Source organism: Diabrotica virgifera, chromosome 9, assembly GCF_917563875.1.
Source record: "Diabrotica virgifera virgifera chromosome 9, PGI_DIABVI_V3a".
NCBI lineage: Eukaryota > Metazoa > Arthropoda > Insecta > Coleoptera > Chrysomelidae > Diabrotica > Diabrotica virgifera.
Window position 1 is genome coordinate 17,630,948 of NC_065451.1, and position 21,874 is coordinate 17,652,821.

The 21,874-nt window shown below is 32.4% G+C and overlaps 1 protein-coding gene across 2 annotated transcripts in view; it reads right to left on the reverse strand.

Moving 5' to 3' along the window:
- Positions 1–2,054: 2,054 nt before the first annotated feature.
- LOC114328502 (23 kDa integral membrane protein) overlaps positions 2,055–21,874 on the reverse strand; it is a 73,772-nt gene continuing 53,952 nt past the window's right edge. For both annotated transcript variants that reach the window (XM_028277370.2, XM_050661741.1), the window contains exons 3-6: positions 20,288–20,464; positions 13,967–14,140; positions 8,588–8,660; positions 2,055–2,163 (exon numbers count right to left, since the gene is read on the reverse strand). In XM_028277370.2, the coding sequence (XP_028133171.1) occupies positions 8,589–8,660; positions 13,967–14,140; positions 20,288–20,464 (423 nt within the window). In that variant the 3' untranslated portion in view covers positions 2,055–2,163; position 8,588. The remainder of the gene's footprint in view (positions 2,164–8,587; positions 8,661–13,966; positions 14,141–20,287; positions 20,465–21,874) is intronic.

The window sequence follows — 21,874 nt, forward strand, 5'->3', positions numbered from 1 at the left end:
AGTTTCTAACTTACATATTATTGTTGCTAAAGACGAAACGAAGATTTATAAAAGAATTAAAATTTTCTACAACCAACTGAAGCCGAGATAATTGTTTTTTTTTTAAATCATAGTGCCTTTATTTATAATAATTAAAAATTTATTTTACAGTCATTGACTAAAGAAAGACCTATGTTATCTTAAAATAAAAATTATTATAAAATAGAATTACATTTAATTATTAAAAATTATTTTTTAAATCGGTGCTTTTGCAAGCGGCCGAATTTTGCAAATCGCCCGGCTCTCTTCAAATCCGCGCGCTCGGAAAATTTTTACGTAACTTGTATTAAATTTTGACAGAAAACAATTTAATAATATTACCATTATGATATACAGTCTATTTACCACTGTATTTGTTTTTCTTGATAAACTTTTATATGTGAAATCCAAAAAGAATAGTCACTACAAGAAGAAAAAGTTTTATATTGTATATTATAGTAAGAAGTAACAATATTATTATTATATTTATATAACAATGAAAAAATTAAAATATAGTTATATATAGTTCATATATATGTATCATTTTTGTAATATTATTTCTTCAGAAATGAAATTTCACATATAAAAATTTATCAATAAAAACAAATACAGTGGTAAATAGACTGTATATTATAATGGTAATATTATTAAATTGTTTTCTCTCCAAATTTAATACAAGCTACGTAAAAATTTTCCGGCCGCGCGGATTTGAAGCGAGCCGGGCGATTTGCAAAATTCGGCCGCTCGCAAATGCACCGATTTTAAAAATAATTTTTAATAATTAAATGTAATTATATTTTATAATAATTTTTATTTTAAGATAATATAAGTCTTTCTTTAGTCAATGACTGTAAAATAATTTCTTAATTGTTATAAATAAAGGCACTACGACTTAAGAAAAAAAAAAACAATTATCTCGGCTTCAGTTGGTTGTAGAAAATTTTTATTTTTTTATAAATCTTCGATTTGTCTTCAGCAACAATAATCTGTAAGTTAGAAACTCATAGGATGTACAGGGCCGCTTCAGCTCTAAATGTTTATAACGAAATATGCCCCCTTATTTCCAAACTCAAAAATTATCTCGGCTTCAGTTACTCGTAGAAATTTTTAATTTTTTTATAAATCTTTGTTTCATCTTTAGCAACAATAATCTGTAAGTTAAAAACTCATAGGATGTACAGGGCCGCTTCAGCTCTAAATGTTTATAACGAAATTTGCCCCCTTATTTTCAAACCCAAAAATTATAGGTTTAAAAATGTTTTACGCATTTATTTACATCAGAATATGAAAATATAACTCTTTAGAAGGAGATTAGATGTTTCACCAACTCTCTACGATTTTTTTTCAAAAAGTTATAGCCTTCGACATTTGACCTCTTGGGATAAACAATTTATAATATCTAAGCAACAAATTCGTTAATCTGGCTTTACAATTTTTTTTATGTTTGGAATTGAAAGATCTTTATTTTAAAGCTTTAAAAAATAAAAAAAAATATTTGTACAATAAATAATGCAATTGTAAAAAACGGTCATTTTGGACTTTTCGCAGGCTGTTTTGCAATAACCAATTAACCAAATTAAACTTATCGTACCTCAAATTGTAGGTTTTTTAATTTACTACAACTTTCTATTAAAAAGTTTTTCTCTAAAATCAATATCCTAAGCTGCAAAATTAAAAATCAATAAAAATTGCAAATTTAACAAATGAAAATCGCAATTAAAAAAAAGCGCACAATATTTTTGGTTACATTTTAGTAGAAGTTATTCCTGGCATCGTCCTTTACAACACCTGATAGGTTTCAAAAATTCCTGAATTATATCCTGAAATCGACCTATTTTTCACCCACAGCCTGGGGTAATATGTATATACCTTTTACAATCTTTAACCATTTTTTGTGATTCATGGTATACAGCCAGCTACGGGAATTTATTTTCCTCGTAGATTTTTATAATATTAAATGCTATTGATAATGGTGTCATGACTTTATTCCCCCTTCGATTAAAAAAATAAATAATTCTGTCAAACAAACAATGCTGTCTAGAAAAACGAAGATGTTTATTAGAGAAACATGTTAACATACTAATTAGTTCACTTAAATAATTAAGACTTTTATTTTCCTTAAGGCTGAATATTTCTTTGAGAAACCTGCAAAAAAATTAATTTTATTAGAAATGGTATTTTCACGAATCTACAGTCGGAAAAATAAAAGAATACCCATGAACGAACATATAAAACACGCTGTATTTTCCTGTCACCGTGTCACACAAAAAATTGGCCAGCGAAAGTACATGTAATAATATTGTTACATGTACTTGCACTGGACAATTTCCTTTGTAATACGGTGACAGGAAAATACAGCGTGTTTTATATGTTCGTTCATGGGTATTCTTTCATTTTTCCGACTGTATATTTTATTTGATATTGGGAGTTGAATCACAAATTTTAAACCCATTAATTTGTAATCCTACATATTTATATGTATAGTATTTTACAAAAGAGTTCACCGTGAAACGACATCAAGAGATGTATGTTTTAGTTTGTTAAGAGGGCTCCATGAACACCCTTACTAGTTTCATTCTCATTAGAAATAATCAGAGAGTGTACCTATATATGGTTATCCCTGAACAAACTGAAACAAACAGAGCCTTAAAGTTTTATTTCTCCGGAAATAAAACTTCGAATTGTGTTAGGCAGATGTCCCTACGGCATCCATATGGAGTTATTTTGTCGTGATTCGATACTAGGAGGCGCGGTTTATTTAGTTTGTTCAGAGATAACCATATCCCAGGCAACCAAATACCGTTTACAAAACGTTGAAAAGACGTCATAATTATCACCAAACCAAGTCAGTTTATCACGTTTTTTCGACGTCGAAAGTCACGTGAATCTGTCCCACCATAATTGACGTCATTGTTATCACGTTTTAAATACGTGATTTCTAAAACGTAGTTTTTATGTCGTTTTTCAGATTATTTTTCATTTTATGGTTTTAAAGATACACAATAATTATATTCGTATGAGCATTGTTGGTATTGCAATTTTTCATTTAACCGTTTTAAATTTAGCCCATAGGCTAAAAGTAAAACCAAATGGAAGACTCTAAAATGTATAGAATTACAGTACCCTCAATGCAACATACCGATATAGAATTTTCACTTTTTATATATACTAAACTAACTGTGTCATAATTTATTAACAAATTAATTTAATTAAACTCGATAACACATAATTAGTTCATTAACAGAAAATAAATACCAAAACAAATTAAAACATAACCTCAAAACAGTTTTCAAGAAGAATTATTGCATCAAACTAACTCACTTGAGAAAGACGAATGAAAATCTCTTAATTAACACGTTTTTCAATTAAATATCCAAATGAAAAGTACAGTAAAACCTCGATATAAAGGACTAATTGGGGGGACCAGATGTCCGTTAAAGCCGAAAGTCCGTTGTATAAAAATAGGTTTAAAATCAATCAAATTTTTTTAAATTATGTACTTAGGTACTGTATTTAGATACAGTGTACAAATCTATAAGTTAAAAAAAGAATAAAATTTTGTTCGCTACTTTTTACTTTTCTACTTCATCTAAAAACTTTTTGCCATATACTCATTTGGTTGACAAAATTCTTCACTGATTCGTGGGTTGAATAAGCAATGTATTTTTTGGCAAAACATACAATTAAAGTTGCCATCTTCTGAATTTAGAATACTTTCAGGGGGATTAGTAGGAGCTTTGTCTAAAATCAATAAACATTTCACGTCTTTAGTCAGTATTACCCGTTTCTTTTCTTGAAATTTTCTCACTGCAGGTACAAATCCTTTAAAAAATAATTTTTGAAAATATCGTGCAGTTATATGAAACATGCAGATGATGCCATTTGATGATTATATTTCGACAACGCTAGGTTTACGAGATTTACCAACAATTAATTATAGTAGTCAATCCATGCGATCCATCGGTGTTAGCACAAAGCAGTGCCGAGATCCTGTCCTTGTTGTTTTTCCTTCTAGAATTTGATTTTCATATTTTTTTGCATTCAAATTTTGTTTACATTTGATCTGATTTTTTGTCCGTTATTAGTCCATTCTTTCACAGTTTTTTTGATTAATTATTTATATGGGAAATAAGCCACAATTAAAATGAAAAAAATAATTTTATTAACGTTTCGACGCCCAAATCGGGTGCCGTTGTCAAAATACAAAATATTACTAAAATAAACTAAAGTGTTGTTGCTAAGCAAAAAAAATTCTTCTAATAATTTATTTAATCTCACTCATTTATATTGGCAATTCAGACATATATTATACATTTTAAAGTAGAAGACTTTAAAATTTAAAGTAGAAGACTTTGCTTAGCAACAACACTTTAGTTTATTTTAGTAATATTTTGTATTTTGACAACGGCACCCGATTTGGGCGTCGAAACGTTAATAAAATTATTTTTTTCATTTTAATTGTGGCTTATTTCCCATATAAATAATTAATCATAAAAATGCCACAAGGAAATAGCTTCAGAACAACATTCACAGTTTTTGCTCTAAATTTTAAAGAACCGCTTGGATTGACATGAAATTTGGCATACGCATAGCTTACCTGTCAAAGAAAAAAAGTGATATTGTGCCGATGTGTGCTTTTGCCCTGGGGGTGACTTTCATCCCCTCTTGAGGGTGAAAAAATATAAGTCTAAAATAAGTCCGGAAATGGATAAACTGACTAATTTTAAGTAACTTTTGTTCTATAGAGCTTTTTCGCCACGTCAACACTTTTCGAGTTATTTGCGAGTGAATATGTTCATTTTTCAACAAAATATCTACATTTTTAGACGGTTTTTCTAGACGGCTAATAACTCAAAAAGTAAGTATTTTGCAAAAAAAATGTTCTTAGCAAAAATATAGCCTGTAAAAAAGTAAAAAAAATGGTCTACGCGTTAGGCCTCTGACCCTCTTAAAACCAGAGTTATAGCCAATGAAAAATAGATTCATATTCACCAAATTTCAAATAGAATACTTCGAAGTGAAATATCCAAAACACTAAGCACTTTTGGGGAAAACCCATTATAACTTTTTTAAAGTGTTTAAAAAAAGTATTTCTGTTTTTATAAAAAGTTTCTAGCATTAAATTTAAGCAAGTTACGCTCAAAATAAAGTTGGTCGCTTTTCTTTTGACAAAAAAATCGGGAAGACCATCCCCTAATTAGCAACTTAAATTAAATTAATCGTTACCGCTCCACAAATTATTTTACTTATGTGGTGTTTATATGATCTGTAAGTTTCATTGATTCAAAGTGCTTATTTTCGAAAAAATTTGGTTTTAAAGTAAAATTTTTAAAACTTTTTAATTTTGAAAAATATGCTTTTTTTCAAAATAACTTAAAACATTGTTAGAGATACCAAAAATCTTGAAAAACAAAAAAAGTCGGCATTGCTTTTATGAATATCATGTATTTTTTTTGTTTTTCTGTTAGACAAAAATTGATTGAGATTTGGTGTTTCTAAATTTGCATACATTCGTGATGAGTGACTCGTTCAACCCGTTTTAACTACAGCCCTTTCCAAAATAAGGACTTTGAACTGATGAAACTTACAGATTGTATAAACAATACATACACGGGTCAAGAAACTTGTGAAGTCGTAACGATTAAGTTCATTTGAGATACTAATTAGGGGGTGATTTTCCCGATTTTTTTACCAAAACAAAGGGACTAACTTTATTTTGAGCGTAACTTGTTTAATGTTGATGCTAGAAATTTTTTTATAAAACAAAAATAAAGTTGTTTTTAAACACATTAAATAAGTTGTAATGAGTTTTCCCCGAAATGTGCTTCATTTTTGGTTATTTCACGTCGTTAAAGTATTCCATTTGCAATAACTCTGCTTCTACTAGGTATAGAAACGTGATATATACACCATTTGTTTAAATTTTTTACAGGCTATATTTTTACTACGAATGATTTTTCGACAAAATACGTACTATTTGAGATATTTGCAAAAAACCGTCTAAAAGTGTGGTTATTTTGTTGAAAAAATGAACATATTCACTGGCAAATAACTCGAAAAGTATTGACTTAGTGAAAAAACTCTATAAAACAAAAGTTACTTAAAATTAGTCAGTTTATCAATTTCCGGACTTACTTTGGACGAATACTTTTTCACCCTTTTTTAGTGACTATACTGAAAAATCACATGTCTGTGGTTTTATGTTGAAGACTAATTTATCGACATAAAGAGGCTGGCCTTTTATCTGATGTTTTAAAAGCTGAAAACATTTCTATCAAGAAGCGTCCTCGAATGCATTAAAAAAAGTGATTCATTGACATAAGGTCTGATAAGGTAACTATTTAATGGGGAATTTTTAAACTAAGACTGAACAGGCCATTACCATCTGCTTTCGTATAGAAAGAATTGTGAATTTTAAATGACCCATATTATTTTCGTTTAGAAAAGAAAGTTAATATTTAAAATTAACAATTAAAAAAATAATAAATGAAGCGTGTCGCCATAACACATATAATGACAATTGAAAATAACAGAAAAAAAAAACAACACAATGTTTATACGAGGAGAAAAAAAAATCACTGACTTATCTGAAAAATGTTTCTGTCAAGAAGCGTCCTCGAATGCGTTCAAAAAAGTGATTCATTGACATAAGGTCTGATAAGGTAACTATTTAATGGATAATTTTTAAACTGAGACTGAACAGGCCATTACCATCTGGTATCGTATAGAAAGAATTGTGAATTTTAAATGACCCATATTATTTTCGTTTAGAAAAGAAAGTTAATATTTAAAATTAGCAATTAAAAAATAATAATAAATGAAGCGTGTCGCCATAGTGTGCTATTATATTGAAAACTTAGTCTAAAGTTTAAGCTGTTATGAACAAAAATTCCTCAGACCTTATAAAGGCGCGTAGGAAAACGGATTATGGCGTAGGCGCTATAATTTTGAGCTTTACCGCCTGTATACCGAAACCAGTATCAGTAGGTCCAACAAAATAAACAGGCTGCGGTAGCTAGGCAGTGACTAGGCTACTGCGGTGGCTAGAGAGAATAAACGAGATGGAGCCTTCGAAACCCATTTATAACCAAAGACCGGATGGAGTGACTGGAGTGAGGAGCAGAAGCAGGCCCAGAACTATAGACGTAATAAAAATAGACAAGGCATTCTGAGCAAAATAGCGTAACGCGCGGGCAGTCGATCGGTGGTCTATCTCTTTTTATCAAGCGATCCCGCGCATGTGACAGACAAGGATTGCTAGACCACTTAAAGTGAATACTGACCAATGATGTCCTTGATATTGGCATTACACCTCGATGCAGAGAGCGGTCCATACCTTACCTTCTTCTTCTTTTAGTGCCTATTCATTGCGAGTATTGGCGATCATTCTGGCTATAATTATTTTATTAACTGATGCTTTAAATATATTAGTTGTTGTTGTGGAGAACCATTTCCTCAGGTTCTTTAACCATAATATTCAGCCAATCTTCTCCCAATTCCTCGCTTTCCGAATACTTTACGTTCAAGGATTACCTTTAGTATTTAGTGCCGTTTCTCATTATGTGTCCGAGATATTCTAACTTTCTCCTTTTAATGGTATACATCACCTCTCTTTCTTTGCCCACTCTTCGTAATACGGTCTTGTTGGTTATCTTGTCCGTCCATGATATCCTTAGGATTCGCCTGTATAGCTACATCTCGAAGGCTTCAAGTTTTTTCTCCATTGCTTCAGTCAGTGTCCAGGATTCAACTCCGTAATACAATATTGAGAAGATATAACATCGTAGGAGCCTTATTTTTATCTAGATTAAGGTTATGGCTTTTAAAGAGTTTGGCCATGTTATTGAATGCACTCCTAGCCTTCTCTTTTCTATATTTAATTTTCTGTAAGTGATCCCATTGTTCGTTAACTATTGTTCCAAGATAGTTATACTGTTTTACTCGGTCCACTGGTGTATTTTTGATAAGTAGTTGGGCGTCTCTAATTTTGTTTTTGCCGATGATCATAAATTTAGTTTTTGATATATTTACTTAAAGCCAAATCTTTCACTTACTTAATTTACTTTGTTTATTAGTTGCTGTAAACTGTTTAAACTGTCTGCAAAAGTAACAGTGTCGTCCTCATAGCGGATGTTGTTTAGGTGTTCTCCATTTAGAAGTATTCCATGTTCGCAATTTTTCAAGGCTTCACTAAGTATTTCGTCTAAATACAGGTTAAATAATATAGGTGAAAGTATACAGCCTTGTCTAACGCCTCGTACAATCTGGATCGCTTCCGTTGGTTCACCTCCAAGATTCGTTCTTATGGTGGCTGATTGGTTCCAGTATAAATTTTGTATTATACGCCGGTCTTTATCATCCATTTGGGCTTTTGTTAGAACATCCATCATTTTTCTGTATTAAACTGGTACCTTACCTGGTCTATTTTTATTATGTCTATGCCCAGAAAACGATTTAAGGACCAGATGGACGATGACTTACGGGTTTTAAATAGGATATTTAAGTAAGGTATTACAGTTTGCAATAATATTATTTCGGATATGTTTTCTTTTATAAAACAAATACATACCTCAGTACCTGAATCTTCTTTCCCTGTTCTTTATACTGCTGGACAAGCAGAGTGAAAATACACAACCAATAACCTGAAATATTAACAAGAATGAACACTTAATTACATACAATAAAATTAAAACTACTGTTGTTATCATTGGAAAAAAATAGTTTTCATCTCCAGCTTGAGGAGCGCCAAAAGTAATATAAAACTTTAGATGAATTTTTCGCACTTTTCCAGTACGCTCAATAATATTTCATCTACACAGTGTGTCAATTTGAAAAGATGCCACCCCCATTAATTGGGTCCCTATCAAAAATCTAAAAACATGTAAAAACACGTAATTTATTTGCGAGGGGGACATCTTGTAGACCAGTTTTCAACTAAATTATATCAACTCTCCATAGGGGACGTACACAACCGTCAAAATCTTTAATGGAAAGGGGGTTGAGTAATACCTCATTTTAAAGGTCGTTCAACTACCTTTTCAAAATATCACGTACATTATATTTGATTTCAGTACTTTTAGAAACATCTTGTACTCAATACTTCAAAAACTTTTTAGAGTTGTTAACTCGATACTTAATACCTTCAGGGTTTCACTTGATTTTTTAAAAAGTACTAAAAATAAATATAATGTATGTGGTATTTTTAAAAAGTTGGTTTAACGACCTTTAAAATGAGGTATCACTCAGCTCCCTTAACATTAAAATTTTGGAGGTTTTGTCCGCCCCCACTAGAGGGTTGATGTAATTGTGTGAATGAAAATGTGTAATTTTTTTTAATGACATAACCAGCACTTTATACTTATAGACTATATCGTATAAGGTAATTCCCTTATAGTTGTTTTAATCGGTCTTGTCTCCTTTTTTATGTATTTGGTATCTAGTAATATTGCTGTTTCCCATTCTTGTTTATTTCGTTACCCAAATTCCTTTATACAAGGTGTCCCAAAAGTAGTGGAACGGTCGAATATTTCGCGAACTAAACATCGGATCTAAAAACTGAAAAGTACGTGTTCAATCATTTTCAAAAATCTATCCAATGACACCAAACACCAACCCCCACTACACCCCCTGGTAGTGGGGTAGGGGGTAACTTTAAAATCTCAAATGGAAACCCCCAGTTTTTTTTTCAGATTTTAATTCGCTATGTAAAAGTAAGCAACTTTTATTCAAGACATTTTTTTTAACTGTGTATAGATGGCGCTATAATTGGGAAAAACAATTTATCCTGATACCATGGGTAAATTATAGAAACGGTCTAATATCTCACGAAATACACTTCCAAATGAGAAACTAAATAACAGATTTTTAATCTTTTTCGAAAACCAATCGAATAACACCAAACATGACCCTCCAACCCACCCCCTGGAGGTGGGGTGGGGGATAACTTTAAAATCTTGAATAGCAACCCCCACTTTTTATTACACATTCGGATCCGTCATGAAAAACTAAGCAACATTTATTCGAAACATTTTTAGAATTGTTAATAGATGGCGCTTTAATTGGAAAAATACGAATTATTAGCGCCATCTATCAGAAATTTTAAAAAATGTTTCGAATAAATGTTGCTTAATTTTTTATGACGAATCTGAATCTGCAATAAAAAGTGGGGGACATTTGGTTTTGGGAGGGTCCACAGAGAGTTCTCTTTCAGACACTGATTCTGTATGTAATGAGGAACATACCGCATCTGATCCGTAACAGTTCTGGGAAATTTTCCCCTAGTCACTATTGCAATGTCGTCTGCGAAACTCTTCATCGTATCCAGATTCATTGGTTGCTATGACTATGAATCAGGTTTCAGCTGTACGTTTTATAGGGGAAAAATTTGACACTATCAAAGTTAGTTTCTGGAATTTGTACTTACATAGCATGAATATAGTTTTTACAATAATATATCCTATACTTGAATCGTATTACAAAACCGAGCTCATCTCTATCAACGACGCGTCGTCATAGCGACGCGTATTGTCGCTAGGATACCGGAACGTTTGTAGAGGCTGCCGGCGAGGCAGCTATTTAAGATTTTAAAGTTACACCCACCCCACCTCAAGGGTCATGTTTGGTGTTATTCGATTGGTTTTCGAAAAAGATTAAAAATCTGTTTTTTGGTTTCTCATTTGGAATTGTATTTCGTGAGATATTAGACCTTTTCTATAATTTACCTATGGTATCAGGATAAATCGTTTTTCCCAATTATAGCGCCAGCTATCCACAGTTCGAAAAAATGTCTTGGATATGTAGTTGAAATGTCTCGTTACAAAGTAACGAATCCAAATTTGCAAGAAAAACTGAGGGTTTCCATTTGAAATTTTAAAGTTTACCCACCTCCAGGGGGTGTAGTGGGGATTGGTATTTGGTGTCATTGGATAGATTTTTGAAAATGATTTAACACGTATTTTTCAGTTTTTCGATCCGATGTTTAGTTCGCGAAATATTCTACCGTTCCACTACTTTTGGGACACCCTATATATTAAATGTACACAATTTCATATAGTTTGGTTTTCACCAAATTTCCTTCGCAATTTATGTTTTCCGCCGTCATTTGAATTCTCCTGGATTTTTAGTGTTTCTCAAATTTTGTATTACTTCTAATACATCATCTTGGTTCCTCCTTTCAGTAACTCGTCAAAATCTACTTTACATCTATTAATTGGCTCATCCTAGTGAACCAATTTATTTCCACAGTTAACTGATATCTCCACATTTTCATATTTCTCGTTTAGGGCTTTCCGCCATTTATACTCTGGGCTAATTAGCAAAATACAAGGAAAAGTTATTTACCAGCAATTTTATTGCTGGAATCGAATCTTATTATTGTATGTATTAATAATATAGATATGCAAAGTCCGCAGATAGTGTGCTACTTTTTTTATAAACAAAATGGCGCCCGAAAATCCTGTTTTTTCAATTTTTGCTCTATAACTCCAAAGATTTTAACTTTAGACCAAAAACACCCAAATAAAAATTCACCGAAATTAAATTCTGCATAGAGACGTGTCTTTTCCTATTTACTTCGATGAAAACTTTCCCCGGAAAAAGCGGGTTTTTCCAACAAAATCTTTAATTTTCAACTAAACTTTTAGATAAGTAGTTGTTAATAAATAATTAAATAACTTGGTAACGTAAAAGCCCTTTCCGTATATATTATAATTCCAGAAGTCTATGGAAATTGAATGAACAGTTTAGCAACAAATAAAATGTTAATTAAAAATTTACGGTCGCTATAATAACGACAATAATTATGATGCATAAGAATAACTATGATTTTTTCATAAAAAGATACTATACCTATCTAATGTACTTTACAAAATTGAAATTGGACTGTTTAAACGGCCTCAGAAATATTTTAAAATTATAAACAATTTTTTGGTTTATAAACAAATACAATATCTCGGGAAATATTAAATTAAATTACATTGTGAAAACGGTATTCGAAAGACAGCGGCAGGACGCTCCTTTTAAAAGAAAAACAGTTTAATTATGACGAGTGTTTCCTGAGATACAACTGGTCAAAGTTGACCGGAATTTACGGCAAAGATATAAATAATAAGATAATAATTTTCAAACCATCACCTTTTTATTCTTATCTTCTTTCTCCACACCAATTTTCATATCTTTAAAATCCTCATAACATATATTATTATAATAAAAATTATCGATAATACGTGTGAAAATTGCCAAAAATAGCAAAATTCCAATCAAAAATTAGGTTGGAGAAAATGTAACCCACAAAGTTCAAAATCGGTATACGTTAAAAAAATGCATTTTCTCGGCTTCCCATGGAGAAATTTCCTTCATTCTTTTTTTGTTTCCAAGTAACTCGAGTAGAGCCATCGAACTAACGCATTATTAATGGTCAAACTTGCTTTTGTTTTGTTATAATAGATTAATTTTTTTATAAGAACAGAAAATTACATATTTTTTCCAGTTATAGGCTTTTTTTTTAGATAAACTTACTACAAGTGTACCTTTTAAAGCTAAAAATATAAATATTCTCATTTGAAAGCTGTATAATTATTTAAACAATTTTTATTTAAAAAATTAAAATATTGTGTTATAATAAATTAATTAATTTATTATAACAAAACAAAAGCAAGTTTGACCATTAATAATGCGTTAGTTCGATAGCTCTACTCGAGTTACTTGGGAACAAAAAAAGAATGAAGGAAATTGATCCATGGGAAGCCGAGAAAATGCATTTTTTTAACGTATACCGATTTTGAACTTGGAGGGTTACATTTTCTCCAACCTAATATTTGATTGGAATTTTGCTATTTTTGGCAATTTTCACACGTATTATCGAGAGTCTTTATTATAATAATATATGTTATGAGGATTTTAAAGATATGAAAATTGGTGTGGAGAAAGAGGACAAAAACAAAAAGGTGATGGTTTAAAAATTATGATCCTATTGTTTATATCTTTGCCGTAAATTTCGGTCAACTTTGACCGGTTGTATCTCAGGAACCACTCGCCATAATTAAACGTTTTTTCTTTTAAAAGAAGCGTCCTGCCGCTGTCTTTCGAATACGTTTTCACAATTTAATTTAGTTTAATATTTCCCGAGATATTCTATTTGTTTTTAAGCCAAAAAATTGTTTATAACTTTAAAATATTCCTGAGGCCGCTTTAATAGTCCAATTTCAATTTTGTAAAGTACATTAGATAGGTACAGTGTATTTTTATGAAAAACTCATAGTTATTCTTATGCATCATAATTTTTGTCGTAATTAAGGCGACCGTAAATTTTTAATTAACATTTAAATTGTTGCTAAACTGTTTATTCAATTTCCATAAACTTCTGGAATTATAATATATACGGAAAGAGCTTTTACTTTACCAAGCTATTTAATTATTGATTAACAAATACTTATCTAAAAGTTTAGTTGAAAATTAAAGATTTTGTTGGAAAAGCCCGCTTTTTCCGGGGAAAGTTTTCGTCGAAGTAAATCGGAAAAAACACATCTCTATGCAGAATTTAATTGCGGTAAATTTTTATTTGGGTGTTCTTGGTCTAAAGTTAAAATCTTTGGAGTTATAGAGCAAAAATTGAAAAAAAACACGACTTTCGGGCGCCATTTTGTTTATAAAAAAAGTAGCACACTATCTGCGGACTTTGCATATCTATATTATTAATACATACAATAATAGGATTTGCTTCCAGCAATAAAATTGCTGGTAAATAACTTTTCCTTGTATTTTGCTAATTAGCCCAGAGTAATTGGGCCCCACGTTGGGCGCCATTCAATTGTACTGACACATCGAGAGTCAGCCTAAATAACAGCAAAGTCCAAATGGTCTAGCACACATAAGTAGACTAGGTATTGATTCACAAGAGATCTAACATCTACAATAGATTACATTATAATGCGACCACAAATTAGTTTACCTCGAGGGCTGACAGTGCCAGAAGAGTTATTCCAATAACGTTCATGGCTTTATTAAGAAAATCGTAAAACTCTGTTTTGCATCCATCCGTATATTGTTTGTTATTTGAATCCAAACATGATTTTGGTATACTAGCTCCCCAAAATGATGGACCGTCAGGACCACAGCATTCAAACTGAAAGAATAATAAAGAAATTTATAAATAAAAATATAATAGAAAAAATAATATCAACAATAATAATAAATTCATTTGGTATTATAAAATGGTCAAAAAGGGACTTAGAAAGTCTTCGGAGGAAAGTAAACACACTTGTCACAAAGGCACAAAAACATCATCTACGCAATGCAGTAGAAAAAACAACATTATCGCAGTATAAATGGAAGGGCACTTATGTAAATGCTAATTAAGAACCTTTTTTCAGACGCAGGCTGAGACATCTACTTTACATCGCACAATTTGGGCTGTATACCGTGCAAATGCGAATAAATCACACGTCTCATCATCATCATCAACTAGCCTATATTTGTCCACTGCTGAACGTAGGCCTCCCGTAAAAATTTCCACCTATTTCTATCTTGAGCTTCTTGCATCCAATTTGTGGTGATGCGCTTGATATCATCCGTCCATCTAGTCGGTGGTCGTCCTCTGCTTCGATATGCCTCCTGCCTTGGTCGCCATTCCAGAATCTTTTTGGTCCATCTGTCATCCGTCAGTCTGGCAACATGTCCTGCCCAAGCCCATTTAGCCATGGCTATTCTTTCAACTGCCTCCGTGACTCCTGTTCTTCTTCTTATTTCTAGGTTTGGTACTTTATCTCTGATGGTAATACCTAACATTGATCTTTCCATAGCGCGTTGTGTAACTCTTATTTTATTTATTGTTCTTTTTGTCAGAGTTAGGGAAAAACGTCTAAGCAGGGAAAAATGCGTATCTGGAAGAGTAAACCTCTGCATGTCATCGTCATCTAAATGAAATCAGCTACTAATATGTCGATAACACAGCATATAACTATTTGTTGACATCAGGAAAGATGTTACCCGAGACGAAGGGTTTCCTACTTGCCATCAAAAATTACCTAAACTCTATTATAAATCACCCTCAGGTCTAAAACGACAAATGCCTCTATGATATCAAGACCAAGAAACCATTCAACATCTTACCGGGGGCTGCCAGGTGTTTGTCGGAACTGATTATAAACAACGCTATAACTCAGTAGGAATGATCGTTCACCAAGAACTAACCAGCAAACTTGGACTTCTGCAAACCAACCATCTCCCTTATCATCAATACGTCCCTGACAGCATTCTTGAAAACGATAACTACAAGCTAGACTGGGACCGCACTGTGCTCACAGACCAACTCATCACCCAGCCTTCTGCATCCAAAGTTGAACATAGGCCTTCCCTAATTTCTTCCAGTTTTGTCGATCTTGGGTTTCCTGTAACCAATTCCCAGCAATCCTTTTGACGTCGTTTGTCCATCGTGTAGGAGGTCTACAGACCAACTAGTAACACAAAATGACCAAATCTCATACTATTTAATAAAACAACTAAACAAACAAGACTAATAATGATTGATGTGACGAATCTAACAACAATAACCTGCGTGGTTAGTATAACCAGAAGGTAGCCCAGCACAGAGATCTTGAGATTTAAATAAGGAGATAATGGACAATGAAAAGTACCCAGACGATAATATTTATTATTCTATCTACTAATGGAGTCATTCCGCAGAACCTCATATAAAACGTAAAACAGCTGGGTCTTAAGCCTGGGTTTCCTCGAAAGCGGCACCGACAAATTACGTCAGATTACGGTGAAAAATTCAAGGTTCTTCACTGCGGCAATGGAATGTGCAAACTCAGCAAGCGGTGGCTTCCAACGCATCCTTGGAAACCACCGCTATTATTTTGCGTGGTACAGTTTTTTATGACGTCATTCATCGCAGTGTTACGCTCGCAGTTTGTCGGTGCCGGTTTCGAGGAAACCGAGGCTTTAGTGAACGTCTTTATACGACCATGCAGAAAGCTATTCTACTCTCGACGTCCATATGCGTACGAAAATTTTTGGTAGATAGTCCAGCGCAGGGGTCACCAATTATGTTCCCTGCGGGTCCGTTTCGCAAACCTTTGACACTTGTGGGGTCTGGATTGAATGCTACCTGTATCTGGTTGTTCTGATTCGGTATATTTGTGGATTCTTGTTAAAAAATATCCCCTTTAAACAAATCAGAAGAATGCCGGGCGAACTTTTTGGACAGAAATAATTGTTTATCATTTTTTTTAACAAATTCAAAACATCACCTTTTTTGCCCACGAAAATCTGTTTAAAATATATTTTTGGTGACATCTATTGAGTCAAAGATCTTTTGTAATTTTTTTCAAAAGTTGATAGATTTCGAGCTTTAAGCGATTTAAAATCTGAAAAATGTAAAAATAAACATTTTCGAAGCTTAAATTGTGTAAGCTTAAAGTGTGTAAATTATTATTTTTGAGGTCGTCAATGACCTAAACTGAAGCTAAAGCATTCAATTTCAAGATTCTGATGAGTAATTGGCTTATTTCAATTTAGATCGTTACTTAAGCCGCCGCGGCGGCTTATATGGTGCGTATCGCACTATATGATTGGCGTATTTAACTAGCACATTAGCAATAATTAACTCAATAAATAAATAAATTATTTTAAACTAAAAAAACTATGTTACATAATAATATATTATATAATTTTAATAAATTTTCGTATAAGTACGTATAATATGTGTGTGCGTCTTTGTCGCACGTATACACATAAAGTGCTTACACACATAACAAGCTTCACATAAACACATAATAAACTTCAATTTAAGCACTTGTCAACCTGAACACTAATAACACTGGGGAACACATTTTTTGTTGAGTTAGATCTGACACTTGTTTTTGACTTATTTTTGGCGTCTGAATCTGAGAATGACTTCAGATTTTCTCTATCACGTCAACTTTTTAAACTACAGGATATCCTCAAAAATCATAAAAATCATGCATATAAAGCAACATAAAATAAAAATCAGTTTACAATACAGTTTACAAATCATTTAATTTAAGTTAAATCGAGTTCTTACAAATAAAATTATTTAATAATGAACATTACTTATAAATTAAGAAAAAAAATTTGCGTTTATGGCTTTTTCTGGTGTGTTCAGTTTGTGTACATTCGCGCTTGATGCTCCAAAAATAGTCAGCCATCATATGTACATCCCATCTACCTTGGTACCGTGCTTCCATGATGCAACAGAACCAAATAAATTTGCATTATGGAGGAGATCACATTTCAAGCTCCGCTTTGAGCTATCTATAAACAGTCTCGAGTCAGATGCGTTATAGTTTGAAATTCCCAATTCTTACATTAAACCACTTACATTATGGCAAAACACAAATCCACCTTCACTTTGAAAATATTGCAGAAACGCCCTTTCTCGTGTTCGAAAATAGGATACCTTGGCTCCCTTTTCAGGCAAGTTTTTCTCATTGAGTCGTGATGCTAAGAGCTCTGAAGCTTTTTTGGATAGTCCCAAATCTCGTACCAAATAATTTAGCTCTTGTTGTTCGAATCCCTTACGTACGGAGTCATCTTCAATTTCGAAATCTTCATCGTTGAAGTCTCTTTCATCTGCACTATATCCGTATTCCTCTTCTTCCAAAGAGGGAAATTCATTGAAAACTGGGTTTTCGGCTGAATACGGCACTGGGCGTATAGCTGACAGTAAACTAGGATACTCTATTTTACATTTATTTTTCTTGTTATATCCTGATTTCACTATACAAAAGTAACAATCACTTGAATGTTCTTTGGGCTCACGCCAAATCATAGTTAAACCAAATAGAAGTTTAGCACGTTCTCCCTTGGTCCACATCCGTAAACCCGGAAATGCACTTTATGAGGTGCTCATACTTTATCTTGATCACCAAGTTTCACTTTAAAATAGGCAAAATATGCTTGTCTGACAAATGTACTAATGTTTGTTCTTTGGCTGGGAATGGTAAAACTGCCACATATATAACAAAACGAATCGGGGTTGTTTTCGCACTTACGACGTATAGGAGTAGAGGTAACCATGAGGAAACGTTTCAGTTCAAACACACTAAGCAGTTCTATACACTTCAGTAACAAAATACTAAATATTGCTAACCGACACACAACGTTTCACCACAGTATAACAGACATAACTGAATTTAACAGGCAAGTCTAGACAAATTGCAGTTATCAGAGCGTCATTACTACCACTAGGCGCCCCACCCCCATAGAAAAAGAACGTGACGTGATAGAAGGAAACTAAAAACTGTTTTGAAATCAGCATGCCTAATTCTATAGAAAACAGCTAAAAAATCTAACTCAACAGAAATTAAGTTTCAAGTTGTTCCCCAGTGTAATTTACACATGAATTTTGAAACCTCGAAAATGCGTATGCGTATTTTCGCATTTTCAGATTTTAAATTGCTTATAACTAGAAAACTATCAATATTTGAGAGAAATAACAAGAGGCTGTTTTAATTTACAATTACCAAAAAAAATTAAAAATACATTTTTTGGAGAAAAAGGTAATTTTGAATTTGTTTAAAAAAAATGTTTCCTGTGTAAAAAAATGTACAACTTGTCTGAAGTTTAGAAGGAGTTTAGTGCAACTGACTCATTAGGGAGTTGAGATATTCATCTGTTAGCTGAGATGTGTACCAATTTTTTATATAGTTCATTATTGAAAAATCTGCTTTGCACACATAAGTTAAGACAAATATAATACACTGCGCGTCATAGAAAACTGGCACCCTAAAAAATGGGTAATTTTTGAGGTCGCGTATCTCCTAAACCTATTGTCCGATTTAAGTGATTTTTTGAATATGTTATAGCCTTATTCTTTATCAATATCCCTCTAATAATATTTTTGCTAAACAGGTAAATTTTCACTGTATACCGGGTGTACGAATCAAACTGTGTTTTTTTCTCAAAGTTCGCAACACCCTGTGAAATAACCTAGCATTTATAAAATACTGAAATTAAAACCCAACTATAGCCTCAGGTTTTCTTAACATTCTATTTTTTTATTCATTCGCTTATGTTGGATAATACAAAAGTATTGTACTTTAACAACTAGTCATGTTCTTCATCAGTATAGGTTGTTTGTAAATACGTGCGACAAACTTTAAGGGGCCAATTCTGCATGATAGAATAATGACCGTTTGCTTTATAAATTTATGTCCGCAAATGCTTCCTTTATGAGATACGGGATGTTGAATTTTTTTTACAAACTGACGATTTATTTTATTGCCCTAAAACCGGTTGCGATATGCAAAAGAAATTTGGTAGGTTTTAAAAGATAGTTATTGCGAATTTTCTGACTTGCTACTAAGAATTTCATATTCACTATTGACGTGCATACTGTTAATATGACCGATCATATTATCTGTACGCACGCCAATGGTGAATATAAAATTTTTAATTGTTTGTCAAAAAATTTGCAATAACTATCTGTTAAAACCTAACAAATTTCATTTGCATATCTCAATCGGTTTTAGGGCAATAAAGTAAATCGTCAGTTTGTAAAAAAAAATGTTCAATATCCCGTATCTCGGAAACGAAGCATTTGCGGACATACGATTATAAAGCAAACTGTCATTATTTTTTAATGCAGAACTGACCCTTAAAGTTTCTCGCACTTGTTTAGAAACACCCTGTACTGAAAAAGAACATGGCTAATTGTTGAAGTACCTAACTTTTGTATTATCGAACGTAAGCGAATGAATCAAAAACAAAATGTTAAGAAAACCTGAGGCTATAGTTGGGTTTTAATTGAAGTATTTTATAAATGCTAGGTTATTCCACAGGGTGTTGCGAACTTTGAGAAAAAAACACAGTTTGATTCGTACACCCGGTATACAATGAAAATTTACCTGTTTAGCAAAAATATTATTACAGGGATATTGACAAAGAATAAGGCTATAAAATATTCAAAAAATCACTTAAATCGGACAACAGGTTTAGGAGATACGCGACCTGAAAAATTACCCATTTTTTAGGGTGCCCGTTTTCTATGACGCGCAGTTTATATACACAATTTTATGGCCAAAATGTTCAAAATTTCAAAACACAATATTCTGAATTTAATCGTGGTCCGCACAAAAATAGCCTACGGTCCGGATGCGGACCGCGGTCCGGCAATTGGTGACCCCTAGTCTAGCGTACCAAGTCACATTGGACTCGATACCACGGAAAGAGTCTCACCAGAGTTCAACCAGATTCATTCAAAGACGAAGACAGAAAACAAATATGAAAATTCAAAATTATTACTTACTTCTTTTTGAATTAAATCTGTTAATTCGTATTTATTCTGGTCCTTAGCTCTATTAAACAATCTATCCAGTTGCTTGTTCACTTGGGTTTTGAAATTATCTTTATCCTTTATTTCTATAAAAGCAAATACTCCAACGGCGATTTGAAGCAAAAATATTACCAACAATATTACACCGTACTAAAAAGAAGGTATTTGTTAATATATCATTGAAAAAATTTATTACTAAAATGATATAAGTGGAACCAAATTCGTTTAAAAGAATGTGCCATTGTTCCTGGTTTTAAGCTGCAGTAAAGGAGGATATTGCTGATTCACATTATTAAAACGTCTCAAGGTTTGGCAAATAAGAAAGATTTATTTTAATGAGATATTCATTTTTTATACAATTTTAATTTTACATTTTTAACGAACATCTGGAGAAATTTCAAAAATAAAAAAAATATTGTGTTATTAGCGAAAAAATATTTAAAATTTATTTTATCTTTGGTGTTAATAATTTACTAGTACTATTATAGTATTTTTTTAAAACAATATAATATCGGAATATCTATTTTCTACGGCCGTGCTAAGAGAGCCACTTTCACGCAAGCATTTCGTTTCACGGCGTGCGGGAAAGTAAAATACCTTGTAGTATGGCGTTATAATATATTATAATACATGCAATAAACTAATATTTAGTTATTATTTACTAATTTATTTCAAATTTATCTTATTGTGTTCATGTTTTAATGAAATTAGCGCGATAATTCGATGAAATAAAATTGTTTTGACATAATATTTAAAAGTCAGATCAGTAGAAAATTACAATGGTTTGAATCGTCGTCATGGAAACCAATATAGTCGTCGTGGTAACCCATTATATTGAAAGTTTGGTTTTGACAACCTCGTCAAAGAATTAATTTGTGTATTTTCACTTCTAAATAAAAATTGATATAACTCTATTTTTTGTGGCTTTTTCCAAACGTACGGCCCTAGAAAAAATATTGTTTCTAACTCATGCGGAAAGTGTCTTCCCCGCACTCGACCGCTTACCCGAACTCCGCTATCGCGTCGTTCGGGTCAACGACAGTTTCGTGCGATACTTTCAACGGTAATCAATAAATTAGTTAAAAAAAAAAATAAAATTTGAGATCTTGCAATTTCTGTTGTTTTGTTGCGAGTGAAAAATATAGATTTATTTCATAATTGGATATAGGTAGATTTAAAAGGCGCCAAAATATATCCAGCACGCGGGCGCCGCTCAGACTTGCGGGGTCCCTGACGTCTCTGATCATCAGCATCATCATTGGCTCTACAACTTATGCTGGGTCTTGGCCTGTTACAGAATCAGCTTCCATTCCTTCCTATCCTTCGCCTTAGTTTTCTAATTTCGTACTCTTAAGGTAGAATAAACTCGTAATCTGGTAATCTGGACTCCACCTCATTCAATCTCTCTAAGTGGCCTAGCCACCGCAGCCTGTATATTTTGATAGATCTACCAATACTAGGCTCACTATAAAGGAGGTAAAGCTCAAAATTATAGCGCTCACATCAATCAGTAAATATAAACAAATTTTATGATAATCTGAATATGTTAAAAATTCCACT